The sequence below is a fragment of the Tyto alba genome, unplaced genomic scaffold, assembly GCF_018691265.1.
Source record: "Tyto alba isolate M040663 unplaced genomic scaffold, T.alba_DEE_v4.0 Super-Scaffold_41, whole genome shotgun sequence".
Lineage (NCBI taxonomy): Eukaryota > Metazoa > Chordata > Aves > Strigiformes > Tytonidae > Tyto > Tyto alba.
Genome location: NW_024881317.1, coordinates 15941097 through 15958228, shown reverse-complemented (window position 1 = coordinate 15958228; position 17132 = coordinate 15941097). Strand labels below are relative to the sequence as shown.

At 38.4% G+C, this 17132-nt stretch overlaps 1 protein-coding gene across 1 annotated transcript in view; it reads left to right on the top strand.

Annotated features, from left to right (window-relative positions):
- The window catches only part of ALDH1A2 (aldehyde dehydrogenase 1 family member A2), a 58789-nt gene extending 42167 nt beyond the window's left edge, over positions 1-16622 (top strand). Inside the window, exons 8-13 of the mRNA XM_009973230.3 lie at positions 4296-4398; positions 7210-7394; positions 8130-8294; positions 8724-8881; positions 9669-9743; positions 14376-16622. Coding sequence (XP_009971532.1) covers positions 4296-4398; positions 7210-7394; positions 8130-8294; positions 8724-8881; positions 9669-9743; positions 14376-14448 — 759 coding nt within the window. The 3' untranslated portion in view covers positions 14449-16622. The remainder of the gene's footprint in view (positions 1-4295; positions 4399-7209; positions 7395-8129; positions 8295-8723; positions 8882-9668; positions 9744-14375) is intronic.
- The last annotated feature ends 510 nt before the right edge of the window (positions 16623-17132 follow it).

The window sequence follows — 17132 nt, the reverse complement described above, 5'->3', positions numbered from 1 at the left end:
TCTCTTGCTGGTTTTGGATATCATGAAGAATTACATCTTGGCATTTTCTATTTTAGCAACAAGAATCCTAAAGGTGATTTGACCTGTTCTGAGGAGTCTGTTAGCTTACCATGCTACACACATGCCCTGTTCAATGTAAGGAGGACTTAGGGAGGTTACACTGTCATTCATTCCAGCTTCTACTGAATCTTTTTGATCGTATCTTGGACAGCTTGTGCCTCCTGAATGAAAAGCAGCTGTTTCTCTTTCCCCTCCTTGGTGTTTTTGGTAGAATTTAGGGAGCTGTCCTTGGACAACTCTTGTGCCTCTCTGCCTACAGAAGATACATGTCAAAAGGATTCACCTTCTTAAAACTGAAGCAAATAGGGTGGTATATCCGCCCTGTCAAAGTTAACAAGAGTTTAACTGCCCACTTTCGTGGGCCCAGGATTTAACCCAAGGAACAAATAAGCCATTTATAGCTTTGGATTCTCTCTAGGAATTTCTGTTTGGGATTGCCTTTTTACTTCTGCTGCACTATTCACTATGCTCTTTTCAGGACTGCTCCTCACACGGGGCATTGCACTATCAAATAAAGCTGCTCTTCATATCAGTATTTCAAAATTCACTTGTCTTTGCTGGGGACACACCCTGAACTTGCCATGCAGTCCTAAAATGTTTCTCAGAAAGATTTTGCATACAATCTGGAATTTTAAAAGAATCAGACTAAGTAAGCAGCAGAACAGATTTGAATGTTTTGCCAAAACACTGATATCCAGTGCCTCAATAGCTGGAGAGAGAAAACTGCAATTCCAGAAAAGATAGAAATTTTCTGTCTGATCATACCATCTCCCCAAAACTTAATCAATCTCTTGTAACTTAAAACACTTACTGTTCTTCAGATATTCTCTCAATATCCCAAGAAAGGTATAAATAGCAAAGATGGGCAGCCCAGTTACTTAAAATGCCTAAGTAACTGAAGATGTATGTCTCCTCTATCAATTTTTGCACTGTTCATGGAATCTTTTAATCTACATAGCTTCCTGTGCAGTCTTACCTTCACAGTCTTGTCTATTGCAGTGTGCAAAAAAATTACCTGTTCAGCTAAACTGTTGTTCCCCTACGTTCTGGTGTTCCCTAATGATTCAATGTGTGTCTGTGATCACAGGAAGGTTCAGAGCAGAGAAGCCAGACACTCTCACAGAGCTGTAGAAGAAGTATCAGAAACCTTGGAGGTTTGCTTTTGACTTGTGAGACTTACAGTGCTTTAACAGTAACAGGCAAACCCGCTTATACCATTTAGAAACATTGATTTCTGTCTGAAAACAGAAAAATAAGAGAGCATGAAAGGCAACAGAGTTTATCGAATTTCTACACAAAGTATTTAAAATATGACTGTGTAAGCCTCCTCTTGAAAGAAACACTAAACTTCCAAACACAGAAGGTATAAATATGCAACAATCAAATGTTTTGTATCATGATATACTCTCAATGCCTAACATCATACAGTTCACAGTCCGAAAACAGACTCTTCCAGGACTATACTTCAAATAGTGTTTTTGCACAGGGCTGCCGCAAAATGCTTCTTTAATCTTTTGTTGTTGTTGTTCTGAATAACAAATTGTTTTCTTTGAGATGGGCAAAATTACATCTGCCTCACCCTCCATGCTGCTTACAAGGTTATGGTACTTCACAAGCTATCCGGGGCTACTCCTGATATCAATCTTGGAAGCCTATTCAAAACAAGGATGGGGAGTCAGGGCTTTCTCTGCCAACATTCCTGCTGAATAATCATCGCACAGCTCCATTATCTGTGGGGGAGTCCTCTCTCCCAGTGTTCCCTCACAGAGCTGTACTGCCTGTTGGGAGCTCACAGATATAGCTGAGAGACACCACAGGAAGCATGTACTGAAAGACCATACAGATTGCAACACTATCACTTATCCCTTTCATGCCGTCTTGCTCCATAAAGAGAGGGTCAGTGACAAAAGGCTGCCTTTGTCACTAAATAATCACAGTGCTGGTGCCTTTCCTAAGACTTTTCTCAACCTGTAAGTGCATAGGGCACAACAGGACCACAATGAACAAAAATGCTGAACAGCATGAGCTGTACCATCCTGACGTCTACACTGATTTCTAACAGGAAGGACACAGTGAAGCTGTCTGTTAAGTTTATACTTGGAAACTTGACAACCGACTCTCTATATTAACAATACTCTGAATCATACTCTTCCAAATTAACCCCAAGCCCTTTGTACTTATCCTTAATATTTGGACTTGCATATTTGCCAGTCACTTGTTTGCATAGAATCCTTTCAAAATCTTTACTCACATGGACAAAAGAGTTTTGACTTTACAGTGGTAGAATGGAAGGCAGAGGGATGGTGGGCTGGACACACTGCTCTGGAGGGGAAATAGGTGGTAGTTGTTCTTTGACAGAGGGAGGTGCAAGGCAGTGAGGGTGTGAATGGCATTGGCTGGCACTGGCTATAAACATGGCACTCTCACTGGTTTCCAGTGTACATTTTCAGCACAGTTTGAGAGACTGGAATTTCCAGATGACATGCTCAATGTATGTGGTGGGGGTGGAGGGCAGAGAGGGTCCTTCTTTTTCATGTTCACTTCTGGCTGTCAGTCAAACATAGCAATAAAATCAGCTCCAATTACGGGGATATGCAAGGAATTTCATGATAATGTCAACACTCCATTCCATCAAAACTGGGGTAAAGAAAAGAAGCTAATTTTAAGGTTTAGGTTTGGTTTGGTTTTTTTGGTATTTTTTTTTAAAGAAATAACCTCAGTCACACTCAAGTGTGGAATCAACAGATAAACAGTTAATCACAAAGGTACATGAAGTGGTTGACAATTCCTTCATTACCCTGTGGGGTTTTTGCTTTGTTTTTTCTGTGGGGGCCCTGGTTTCTGTTTCATTTGCTTTCTGATTACTGCAGTGCTGACTTAACTTTCTCCAGCAGACTGCCTTCAGTTCTCTAAGAGGTTTAGCTTCTCATCCATTAACCCCTTACTGCAGGGAATCTCACTCACCTGACCTCAGAAACAGAAAACAGCTAGAGACACCAGAGTACTATGTGGAAAAAAAAGTCCAGCTCTGGACTCACTCCCATCCCATTTCACATCTAACCTTCTGTGTGACCTTAAAACATGTCCCAGTTAAAAGAAAGCACTTACCAAGGTTCTCAAGCTTCTCAATATTCAATAGATACTTCTAATCTTGCATTTAACCATATAGGGACCTGTATCTACCTGTGATTACTTACTTAGCTACGAGATGGGCATGGTTACACTGCAACAGTATAGAATCTGATCTATTTAGGATTCATTGATCCAGAGAGGGGAGACTTTCCAGGGAGCACTGCTGCCTCTCCAACTGTACTGACATGGAAACACGTCAAATACGTAGCTGTCAGATTGCTACCCCATTTTATGTGCCGCCATGTTCCTTGGCAAGGTCTGCAATTTGAGGCTCCTCCAGCTGACCCCACAATCTACAAAGACATTTTGGAGGTGCTTTTGACCTCCTCAACCTACATTAAGATTATCTGTGGGGCAGCTGAGGGTGAGGTCTGGTGCTTTTGTAACTTCTTGCTCTACTTGGTATTCTGATATGTGCTGTTAATCCTGCCGAAAAGGCTGATGATTTCATCAGAATATTACATATTGTGGATCATGATTTCACAGTCAAATTACTTAAACCTTTGAGCACTCAAAACTTTATTTTGAGGAGAACAAATGTCCTCCTACAAACAGGTTGGCTAGCAGTTTAGTAACTATAAGTAGTAAGAGTGAAATAAATGTTGAAAGCAGTCATCATTTGGGATAATGAACACCTGGACTACATAAAGAAGTATGATAGCAGCTATTACTAATGAATAGTAATAAGCTTAATACATACTGAGATATCAGATCTATTTTTTCCACTAAAAATTATATAACTAAACCTATTAATAATAGTATCTAAAACTCTGTGAACATGCCAATAGTTTGGATGGAAGTAATTCTAGTTACACCAAGTTCAGATTTTTAATTCAGCCCTCATAAAGCACCCTAAAAGAAAGCCCCAAGCCATTTTAGCATAGATACAAACAGGTGAGGGGTATAAACACTTTGTGCTGTGTCTTACCCCCTCTCAATTTCTAGAAAAAAAACCTGGAAAGCTGTCTACTGTGGATGAAAAGCTGTTTGGATTGAAGAACCTGCTGGATTATTTAAAGCTCTGTTCCAGTGATAGCCAGCATTGGCTGTTAAAGTGAACTGTATGACTACATTCCCTGTAAAATGTGTCCATTTCCTTTCAGGTTGGGAAGCTGATCCAAGAAGCAGCTGGAAGGAGTAATTTGAAGAGAGTTACACTGGAGCTGGGTGGGAAAAGCCCAAACATTATTTTTGCAGATGCTGATTGTAAGTCAGCACTTCCATATTTTTCTTAAAAACATGTTTGTGTATTATCTTTTTTTTTTTTTTTTCAATTTTGAGGGCATATTTTTCATACAAAGTAAAATGGATTTAATCACACTTTTTAATCTTACAGAAACAACCTTAGATGTGATATTTTTTTAATAAAATGACAACATCTGAACCCACAGATTCATAGACAACAATAAAACAAAAAAAAAAAAGTTATAACCAATCATATAGAAACAGTGTTATTTACGGTCATGGTCCCATATGCATTTGTCATCCTAAACTCTGCAGCAAGGTGGTTTAGTGCTTTGCTTCACACCAATTATAAAAAGGGAGGGGTTTAATTTACACTTGAGTTGCTAATCTAGCCAGTGCGATATTCCTTTGTTAAAGTGCTTTGATAGTAGCTATGAATGGAGATTATTCAATTTTTTAAATTTTCACAAGTCAAGAATCGTGTATTGAAATAGCCTCATTGCCACTGTCAGCAGGGAGCTAAAGACTTTGGCAGCTGGATGATGTTGTGCAGCTGAGATTTTTGGCACCTGAGAAGGTACAGGACAGCCATTTAGGACAGGGTAAAAACACAAACTGGAAGTTTCTGCTTGAATGAACAGCAATGAAATAGTTAAAAATGTTGATATCTAAATTGTCAGCAGGAGGTTTTGAAGTTAACACTCCATTAAGATGACTGGGACAGTTCACACCTTGCTTTGAGCTATTGTTTCAGGCTTTGTGCAGGCACACTGTACTCCATGCATTTTCTGAGAACTTTGTAACCCAAATAAATAGACATATAAGGGTTTGATCTTTTAATTTAAAAGGGGAAAGTGAATAGAAGAATGATTCTGAATAGCATGAATTACAAGACTTGGTTACAATTCTATATTCGTTTTTAAAAACTTCCCAATGTCTGAAATACTAGGGAAAGCTTGAGAACTTTCAGCAGCTTTTCTACATAGAAATGTTTTACCAAGTTGGGGGTCTAAATTACAGCCACAGTCATCCTGGTAAGCCAAAAAGGGTCCTGTCACCTGGAGCCAGATGCAGATGTTACAGCCTTCTACCCCAATTACTCCTCTCAGACTGGATCACCTGAACACTTCTAGTAGAGTAATACATGCTGTGGGCCTTTGTTACGGCCTTCCACAGGGAAAGGACAAATCCTTCTAGCTGCCACACAAAGCTGTAGTTTATCTGTGACTTGCCAAATAAGGCTGAGGACCTGGGGAGAAGTTGCAGGCAACAGGGGAATAACAGGGCACAGAGGAGAGCACAGTCTTCTTCAGGACTATCTGTTCCACAGTATATCATACTAAAGCTCTCTGGTCCTCCCATAATTACAACCACCAGCACTTGACCTGAGATTCAGACTTCAAAGTTCTGATTATTTAAGAACGTCAGTTTGCTTACCATTCTAAAGGAGCTGTTAGTTTGAGGAACACTGTGTGCCAAAAGTTAGCAGAAAGCATGACAAAGCTGTTGAATGTTTAGTGCACCAAAAAAACAAGACAAGAATGGTTAGACCCCCTCATGGTGAAAAACTGTTAACAATAGAGAAAGAAACAACAGTTAATCAGTTCTATCCACCCACATTTTCAATCTCCATGGAGCTGCCTGGGAAAATTTGGATGTGGTCCAGGGAACACCCTATAAAATTTTCTCAAAAGACCACACTGAGGGTAGAACAAGACATTTCTGTTAGATGGAGTTGTCTAGGATGTGCTGAAAGTAAACCACTGTTGCTTTTTTTAGTCCATAAAAGATTATACTTTAACCAGTATTCCAATGTGCTAGAGCTCGTAACAGGGGTATTACAATGTTGTAGGGCATCACCGTTTAAGGATGAATTCAATATTCTTGCCTTGTCAGCTCTTACACCCAATGAGAAAATTTAGCTCTGAATGTCTAAACATGATTGGATCCTCTCTCCTGCTTGGAGAGTAGATGTGTTAGTTGTACCTCCAAGGAAGTTAAGAGTAGAAATCAAGTGTCGATTGCTTCATAATTGACCCATATTTTTAAAACCTTACCCACCCGGTCACTTGTATAGGCCAAGAAGATGTCTGTCTTGCAGAAAGGTAATCTGGCTTTTTAGGAAGGGTAGGTCTTGCCCTTATTCTCACATACGCAGTATTAAACCAAGTGCAAACATGGGATCACAGACAAATTTTCCCCTCCTCTACTGACCCCAGTCAGATGGACTTCTATAATGTGGGGCTCAATCTGCCTCCTAGGGTCTCTGAAGATTTTTAGTTGATAAATTACATGTTGCAGACATGGAAGACATTGGTGAAGTTGTTTTTGCATACCCTACTCCTACAGACTGCTAAAGCACTGCCTTGATTGAATTTTTGCAGTGGTATATTAAGCAATATTTTGTGGCTCGTGTCACAAGATGGCATGTGGAATGTATTACCTATGGACCCTTCTTTACCTAGACGATGCCTGAAGTGCCAAGTGGTCCCCTGCAATCCACTGTTTCTGAAACAGTTGTAATGCTCCTAGTATTCCTCCAGTACAGCTGTGTTCAGGGTCAAATAAATGGGGGAAAAATCAACTTCAGACATATTTAAAAACTCCATATTTTCACAGGAATTATGACACAACATTAAATGAATCATCATAATTTATGACCTGAAACAACAATAGTATGTTTTGATTTGGTAACCGTTTTGGTTTTTTAACCAAATCCTACTTCTGCTTTGAAGTTTTGGGAATGTGACACCTATGTAATACACATGACAGTGGTGCAATAGCACCAGTCTATGACGTTTCAGAGCAACATACGCTGTCTTGGTTTTTTAGTGGACTATGCTGTGGAACAAGCTCACCAAGGGGTCTTCTTCAATCAAGGTCAATGCTGCACTGCAGGCTCACGGATTTATGTGGAAGAATCAATCTATGAAGAGTTTGTTAGAAGAAGTGTAGAACGTGCAAAAAGGAGAGTTGTGGGGAGTCCTTTTGACCCAACTACAGAACAAGGACCACAGGTAAAGGAATAGTGTTTGGCTCTACAGCCCAGAAGGTGCCTGGAAGCATTTAAACTCTACTAGGACAGAAGTCAGTGCATACTCACTCACAGTCCAGGATAGCTGACATGATAAAACATTTTCAAGATTAAAAATCTAAAGAGCAGATAATCTGTGCAGCTCAGAGGTGTTTCTTTTTAGGTAAAAACTCTCATCTTAAATATCAATAAATTTGCCTCCCAGTTTTAACAGCAAGATTTTGATCTTCAGCCCCCCAAGATACAGTTGTAAACTGTGAGAAGCGCTCAAAAGTCTCTGTGGGCACATACTTTCAAGAACTGTCTACAAACATGTGCTTGTAGACCACTAGAGAGCCAGGAATTCTAAGCAAAAGATGGGCACAATAAGAAATAGGTCTTTAGAAAATGTTTTTGTCACTAATAACCACCTGGTTTTATACCATTTTCAGGAAGTTAACCTGGGACAAAAAATAATTATCTGCTTTGTTTGTGCTTATAAACCAGATTGTTTAGCAAGAACGTGGGTTGAGCCACATGCATAAAGGGACACATCCTTAATAAGACTGAGCCCTAGGTTACAGTCAGCAGCGATCTGTAGATCTTCGGCATCTCCAGCTCAGAGTAGTGAATATAAGCATAAGTCTACTCACTGGGACATGACTTGCCTAAAAAAACAATTTTGACTTGATTGTCAAATGCACAGTCTGCAAGTCAAATGGCTTCTTTTCTCTTTCAGATTGATAAAAAACAATACAACAAGATCCTGGAACTGATTCAAAGCGGCATTACTGAAGGAGCAAAACTTGAATGTGGGGGTAAAGGGCTAGGAAGAAAGGGCTTCTTCATTGAACCTACAGTGTTTTCCAATGTAACAGATGACATGCGGATTGCCAAGGAGGAGGTATTCACACACATGAGCAAGATCATTTTACAATGTCCTAACCTTGATTTTTTTCCCTTTTGTTTACTTCTCAAGACAAATTTTCACAAGAGTGAAAACTACCACTTAAATAAACAAACAAACAAACAAATAAATAAAAGTAAACTGTTTTCAGAAATCCTGATGCACATGGCAACTGATGACAAGAAGCTCAATTTTTGTCATTGGCTGTAAAGTCTCAGACCTCAAAGAAGAGGTAAGGGAAGAACAGATGAGTTCCACTGAGGCAACTGCTTTGGGAAATTCATGCAGTTTTACAGACAGCTATTATCACTATTAAATGTTTCTGTACAACAGGAGAGAGAAGACAATTTAAAAAGCTGAATAAAACAGGAACAAAATGCCTCTGAGTGGGCTGATTTACTAATTAATGATTAATCTTTGTTGCAGATTTTTGGGCCTGTTCAAGAAATACTGAGATTTAAAACCATGGATGAAGTTATAGAGAGAGCCAACAATTCTGATTTTGGGCTGGTAGCTGCTGTCTTTACAAATGACATAAACAAGGCCCTGACAGTCTCTTCAGCAATGCAGGCTGGGACAGTCTGGTAAGGCAGAAGTTATCACACTCCTGCTCTTGGAGATAAAGAGTTTGACTCACTATCATAGCACCTCAGTTTTGCACCCTCTGTCTGAAAAATGTTTATCTAGACCATCCTAGTGGTGACTCACTAACCAAGACATGGAACAGCTGTAGGGAGGTGTTGTGACTGTTCACTGTGGATGAATGCTATTGAAAACTGGGAAGTGCCTTGCTTCCCATTAGTGTGGCAGCCACACTGTTGAATGACATTACTGAAAACAACCGGAGTATAAATGATCCTTTCTGTGGAGCAAGAGGAATCCTGTGAGGTTTCTGCTAAAGGCACAAAAAAATCATGCACTGCCTACAACATTAGGGAACTAAGAGAACACCTCTTCTCTCTAGTCATGCCACTTTAGAGTTCAACAGCTTGCAATTTGGTATGTCAAGCTTCAGTAAACTACAGATCCACAAGAAATCAGGATGAAAAAGGATAAATTCAAATGTAATAGCTTTGTATTATAAGCTGGCACTGAGGTTTGTCAGCAGATTAACAGTTCATTACTGAAGCTGCATCCAAGGTTTCGGTGCCCTCCTCCAGTTCTCACAGGCCAAATCCCGTTCTCCTTATGAGTAAGGAGCAGAATGCTGGGTTTGTGGCATAAATTCCTCATTTATTTTCAACATAAATCAAGTTTGTTATTACTAAGTGATGTACAGTGTCCTTAGCTTCATAAGTTTCAGCTTCTCCCCGAGTTGTCCAAAGGTGTCTCTCACAGCACAGTTCGACTTACTGCCTCTTCCTATTACAGGATAAATTGCTACAATGCCTTAAATGCCCAAAGTCCTTTTGGAGGATTCAAAATGTCTGGCAATGGGAGAGAGATGTAAGTATTACACTGCTGTATTCTAAACTGGTTTTAGCTCTATAACTTAGTAGACATTAATGAAACCTTCCATGAAAATTAAGATCAAGAAATATTCTCATCTACGAATCAGGGTATAATATAAGATCACTGATAATCACTGCCAGTTCTAAATGCAATTGATTTACCTGGTAAAACCATTTTATTTTCTTTTCCTTTTTTTTTTTTTTTTTTTTGATAGAGCAGCATAAGCTACTGGAACTCCCTTCTTATTCTGAAAGGAACTGAAAATTTCTGAGTATTTTTCTGTACTTGCAACCTGTGTGTTCAGAGAGTTTTTCTTAGCCATATTAACCAGCACTTTTGCAGAAAGATTCTCTTTTTAGTACTACTCTGTGCTTGTTGACTGGTTTGGTATACTTGTTTCCCAGTTGGTTTGCCATATATTTTGCCTCTCTTATTATTTTTTCCTTTCTTAACTTTTTCCTGTATTTATTAATGTAAGTGCATCTGAATTTTATTAAAACATTATCTCTCTCTTTCAGATTTATAAACAATGTTAAATGAAGTCAGGCCTAGAGAAGGACAGACAAATGTGTTCACATCCCTTTCAAAAAATCACCTTCTGTTACAAAGCTTTCTGTCTTTTCTTATTCTATTTAGAACTAAGTGCCAAATATTTTGAAATGGAGCCCCATGTTCAAATACTCTCCCATGTACCTAATTTAAAGTCTTACCAGTTTTTAATTCTCATTACAATCACAAGAAAGTTTAGCAATTGCATCAGCCCCAGATTGGTTACGCATATAAAGGATTCAATTAATTTCTGTGCAGGAGGCATGTATACCAGATATGTCTCACCTAAGCTTTCAAAATAGCTTATGGCTAATGGCAAACTCAGCAGTAAAACTGAAGTAAGGTCAAACTCTTTAAAACTTTAAATATGTTGCAGTATACAACTCGATCTATAAAATAAGCTCTATGTAGTCTGAAATATTTTCCCTCATTAGGGAGTACTTTGAATAACACATTCATACTATTCTCCACATTCATGAGTTATGAGGTGATCTCACACTGGCATAAATATGTCAGCTCATCTAACTCTTATCATTGTGAAAATATTCTAAAACTACTAAGCTCGATAGAGCACATGAGTAACTTGACACCCAAGAGTGACCCCATTGACTTCAGGGAGGTTAACTACGCAAGCAAAATATTCACATATTGATATCACAGAGTTTTTGAAAGGGGGGGAAATCAGACAGCACCCCAGCTCCCATGGAAAAATCTGTGGTAGTTGTACACTTGATTCCCATCTACAGCTTTGAAAATATTCATCATAAACAATAAATGTTTGGAATGGCAATAATCTCTATCTCATAAAGATGCCTGAAAACCTACTTATGAGTAATTATTCTACTCCTTTCAGAACCTCTTTGATCAGATACCACCTTCTAATTCACCTCCTTCCTCCTGCATTAATATGATCATACTTTTTATTAAAATGACATGGTTTCTTAGATCTTTGTTTTTAAGGGATTCACTTTACAGCGTCAATAATGTTGAGTCAGGCAATTAAAGAACAAGAAAAAAAAATTAAAATAAGAGAAAGTGTCCATACATACGTGTGTCATTGCTAAGCTAATACTATGTTACAGCCAGATCATAATTGTAACACTGTGCTGTCTGTGCTAGCACTGTATTATCTGGGACTTGTTTTGTTCCTGTATTTAAATTCACAGATTTTTATCACACATGGGGAAAAAATGAACTCAGAAAGCTGAGCTCTGCTATACTCACTTTATACCAGTAGAGAACCAGAATTCACGTACACACAACTGATTTCTGTTTACGTTGACTACTCTACAGTATTCTTGTATTCTTAAAGGAGTATGAAAAGGATTTTTTTATATTTACACTTCTTTAAAGCTTCTTATCACTACCTGAGTGGTGCAAAATTTAATTTCTGTAACTAAAAATCAGGTGACTCATCCCAGATAGGCACATGTGGCTGTTTTATATTAGATAGAGTCCCCAAAAATCTGGTCTCTGTCCAAGTGTCTCCAAAGGAAGAAGGTGCCAGTCTACTTCAGAACTATCTTTTAATGTCTTAGGAATTATTATAGTCTGGATAGCTTTGATATACAGCAATGCATTCCCAAAAAGAAGTGCAAGCAGAACAGCTTGCAGTTGTAATTCTTTTCCTTATCTTTTTTCTCTTGGACTGAGGGAGGGAAGAGAGTACGTAATAATTCTTTTTGAAGAGCAATTTGTTCCACTTCCGTCACACCTACACAACCAAGGGACAGTGCCATGCAAACTTGACCCATGGGCTCCTTCCTTTTCACAGACACAACCCCTGTTCTCACCCTGATACCAACTGGCAATCCAAAAAGACGCAAAGTGGCCAGAGAATAGGATGTTACTGCTCCCTATTTCCCTGTATTAGGCTGTGGGGACAAGCCAGCCCTTTAATTGAACACACACTGACTCTTCCGCCCTGAATGTCTGGAATAACCCATCTTCCTATTCAGCAAGAGTAACTTTTTAACTTTTGAAAAATACTTGCCTTAGAATTCATCACAGTTATGTCCACTTCCACACTCTCATCCAGAAAACAAACACATAAGGCCCTGAAGCCATGAGCTGAAGAAACAGACAATAAATAGATCTAATTTTGTTCACCAGACCAAGATACAAAACCAACTGGCAGTTGGCACATACATAAAGGCACCGGATACTCTGTTGGCTAGGTTATCTACTGACTTGGAAAAATGTGTCCAACAGGTGTCTGGAGCCAAGCCCTACTGAATCAAGCAGAAACTTTCACACAGAGAGACTTAGGAGCATTAGTTATTGGGTTCCATGTAGCTCCTGGTGACAGCTTCCACTGAGCTATAAGGGTGTGGTCCTGTGGCTCAGCTGAGTCTGATAAATAGTTAAAGTTTTTGATGATTCTTTGGAGACAACTCTAACACTTTCTACTGGAAGATGAGGGTGGGGTGGTCCGAATCAATGGGAACCTTTCACGTGTCAAAAAAATCTGTACCAATATATTTCCTTGCATGTACTTAAGACTCTGGTAAATCTTCAAATGCCTGCTGAATCAGTCTGAGTTAAATATCAACCACCGTATCACATGTAAGGCTTACCAAGCCAACAGGCACATCAGAAAGTTTTCAAAACTGCAGGTGGAATGAAATGGGCTGGTAAATACTGATGCTTCTATCCAAATGAATTAATTTTCCAAGGAAGGTTGCAGGAGTTCCTCACTGATGTTATATTTTGTGTAAAATTTACAATTCAGAGGTAAATACGAAGTAGGCTATGCAACACTGGGGGCATACAGAAGGGTTTAATTGCTTTGAACAGTGAACACTACATCCTGAAAGCAACACTTATTAGAAGAAGGTTCTAAGGAATTCCCCTGAAATATTCTTTATGGTGCATTAAATTCTGCACAGGGGGATCCAGAGGGAAGGCACTGTCAAATAGTGAACATGCTAACATGATATGCATGTCAGCACTTTTTAGATTTTAATATAATTAAGGGAGCAGTACTGTAGGTGTTTTAGGGCGAGGGATAAGAATTTAACCAAGAAACAAATGTGTTAAGAGCTTGTGCAAAAGAATCCTTGTATGAGTTCATATAGAAGAGATACTCCACTTCCAGACTCAGATTGTACCTGTTTTGAAGCGGAGACATGGTTTGCTTTATATACATAGCATCCAGCAGCCATATTAGAACTTAAGTAATGACTTGACAAGAACTCACTTCTCCATTACTCAAAATATGCAAAGCAAAATACACATACCTATACTTCAGAGAAGGCAGGCATAACTCCCAAGAAGCCATGCAATATCCACTCTAAACCTCAGCAGAGTTGCCTAAGAGATAAGCCAGGACAGAGCTGGCTCCAAAATCTACAGAGCATTCAGAAACACCCATTTCTTAAGCATAATTTATCCAAAGCAGAACACGTACCCCTCAGTGCCATGTGTCAGATGACTGGGACCCTAGTAAGTGGCTAACTTCTAGCAGTATAGAGGATCTTATGTAAGATGCTGTGCCAGGACAAAAAAAGGTCATCTGTGTAAATCTACCGCAAATCTGAGCAAGCTGAACACTCTTTCACAGTATGTGCAAATGCTGATTTCTGCTGCTGGCTTTTCTGTCAGAGAAAAAAGATCAGTGGGTTAAAAGTCCATCTTTATCCAGGGTTGTGAGTAGTTCATTTTCCATAGTACTCAGTTTGGACCTTCTCTTTCTTGAGTGCAAATATAAGCAGTAATTTCACTGGCCAGTGGTATAGGTCTTGGTGTTTGGACATTTTCAAGTTCTGGAAGGGACAGAGGACATCAGTTCACTCCTAACAGTTCCATCAATGCACAGTGAGTATTTCTGGGTTTAATGTTCTGTATCTCCTTATTAAATGCTGGAGTCATCTATTGTTCATTGTTCTTTTGAGAATAAAACTTCAGGTTTTCTGAAAGATGGCATGAAAGGAAAACCTGTACAAAATCACAGTACAACAGAAACCTATACCAAGAATTTTAGGTTATATCTTAACCTTATCAAGGAATCACTTTGCAGGTTTTTCTTGATAAAGAATTAATGTCCAGTGTAAACTGATGCTCCAATCTGTTTTTTAGGGGTGAATGTGGATTGAGAGAATATTCTGAAGTCAAAACTGTGACAATAAAGATCCCTCAGAAGAACTCCTAAAATGATGAAGGACCATGCTGTGCATAAGAGCACATGATGCCACCCTCTATTCCTTATGGAGACCAGCACTCAGGAATAAAAAGTGTTACACAATATATATTTAAGAAATTAAGTTGCAACATATATACTAGGCACATAACTGTGTAGGTAATGCAAACCAACTCTGCATGTTCTCGTAGAACTCTCCTGAGAATCATTACATCTTTATAAAACAAATCAGAGCAAGAGATAAAATTGCTATTGGGCATCATTTAATAACGGTTCTAGCTATGAAACTGTTAAATGCAAATGCATGCACACACACATTTATCTCTTCTTTAAATAAATAAAATAAGTCTTACTGCTTTCAGGTTGCCTTCTCAAACAGACCTGCCTTGTACTGACATTCTAGTTTCAATCAGGGCTTTACAAGCCAGATTTTACCCACTATGCTAGCAATGAACAACGTAAACAAGTATCGTCGATGATCTTAAAAAATAAAAGACTCTAAACAGTAACAAGCCAAAAATTGGTATATTGGCAGCTTTCCAATTAGCATGCTCACATAAAAAGGTCAAACTGTGGAGGGAAGCAAACCGTTATATGGACAATGAAATCCAAATACTTATCAGTGAGATTTGGCTTTCATGACTCACAGCAATTTGGTTTTCAAAGCTTATTTTCATAATGACTTTATGGCTTGCTATAAGCAAAAATCCTCCCTCACTTACAGGAATTTGAAAGGTTTTACCTGCCTGCCAAAAGAACATGGCCAGACAGTGTGGGAAGGTGTTAAGGAGAACAGGAAAAGATCCCAAGGCTTCACAGAATATTTCAACTTTCACTGCTTGTCTAGTTTTGTTGCTGTTGTTACTGTTGTTTTCACCTTTTTTCTTTTTTTTTTTTTTCGAAGAAGAATATGCACACACAGACTCCATTTATTTGTCTGCTATTAAACTGCCTGTGATTACACTGGGATTTAAGTATTCATTACAGCAGGAAGAACCCAGTAAAAGACCATCTGACAAGAAGTAAGCTTGACTTTATTTTCTTACCAAGCGATGGCTTGCCATCCTAATCATGCTTGTGAGCCACAGATGAGTTTACTGGCTCATACTGACTTTTCAATTATGTCTGTTCTTTTTTTGGCCCAGGACAAAAATACGAGAAAGTTCTTTTAGAAGTGAGGTGTTTAAAACCTGTCACATTATTACCTGCTGCCTACAGAATCTCTTCCAACTTGTAACTAACAAACTAAACACCACCTCTTTCTTCTTTCCAGCTGCAGAGCTCAATTCCCCAGACTTTTTTTAAAGAGGTTTCATTTTATGTTTTAACTTAGAATTAAGAAAATTTATTTTAAAAGTACAGTAAATCATCTACACTGTGCAGCTACATTATCAGGGGTGTAAGGACAGAATTACAGCCTCAGGTGTAACAGTTTTCCTAGATGTGGAGTCTATACTACAAACTGGTGCAAACTCCAGACCTGATCAGCAAATCATTTCTGTAGGTTCTTAACTTCCTTTACTCTCTGAGGGATTCCTCTTAGATTTGAAGTTGTGTGTCCTTAAACATACTGCTGGATCAGGACAAGAGTATCCAGCACTTTGTGGCCCTCAGTATTTTGTATTTCTAACTCATGTCAAAATGTGTATGTGTTTTTAAAGCAATACGTATACATGATGTTATTCAGAAATGACAGTACACTCACAGACATGGAGATGAAACAAAATATTCTTGATTTGTTAAATGAAATGCCATATACTTCTACTGTAGTGTATACCAGAGTGAAGAAAAACAAAATACAGCAAATAAGAGATTAGTTACCTTTTAAACTGCAATATAAAACGTGAAAAAGGAGATGTTACTTCTTTTCTCCTATTTACTTAAAAAAGAAACTTCCTGTGCTAACAGCATTTACACCGTGTACTCTTTTGTATTCTTTTTGTGTATTTTGTATGTCTGTGGTTTATTCCCAGTACATTCAGGTAAATAATAGAGTTGCCATTTTTTTCAACCCTGTCACTGCAGCTCCATTTGATGTACATGGATTTGTGAAATTCTTTTTTAAATGTACCATCTGCATGGATCCAACAAAACATTTTTCCAGTCCCTGCAGCTTTTTGTTACAGTTTTTAATCATGTATATAGTTATATGTTATTAAAAAGGTAAAAGGATATTTTCTATGAAGTTTTTTCCATTAAAAAGGTTTAGAGAAAGACTTTAGACTGTGAGACTCTTTTATTGTTGACAGAGCTATAAAAATATTAAAAAAAATATTTTCTTAGCAAAAGATCTGCTCTCACAGTAGCTTTATTTTCATTTGCAAAAGTGAATGAAGTAAAAGGCCAATTACATTTTCTGGAATATTATTGCAGCTGTATGAAAAACACTTGTGAATTGCAGATCTAGGTCACAGCCAAAGTTCATCCTCACCCTTATGGTCATAAAGTTTAGCTATTGGGGAAGGTCTGAAATCAGCAGAACCAGTGGGGCACCCTTGAAAACTGCTGCATCACAGCTTGAGTTTTGGATAATGTTTAAAAAAATCATGATGCCTTTTCTTTCTCTAGCAGATGAGTCTCAGAGATGATTAAATTAACACTCAGATCTTTTATGAAGTAATAATCTACTTGTCTTTAATTTCAAAATGCTAAAACAGGGGAAAAGGACAGACAATGTTATTTGACAGCCAGTAAAA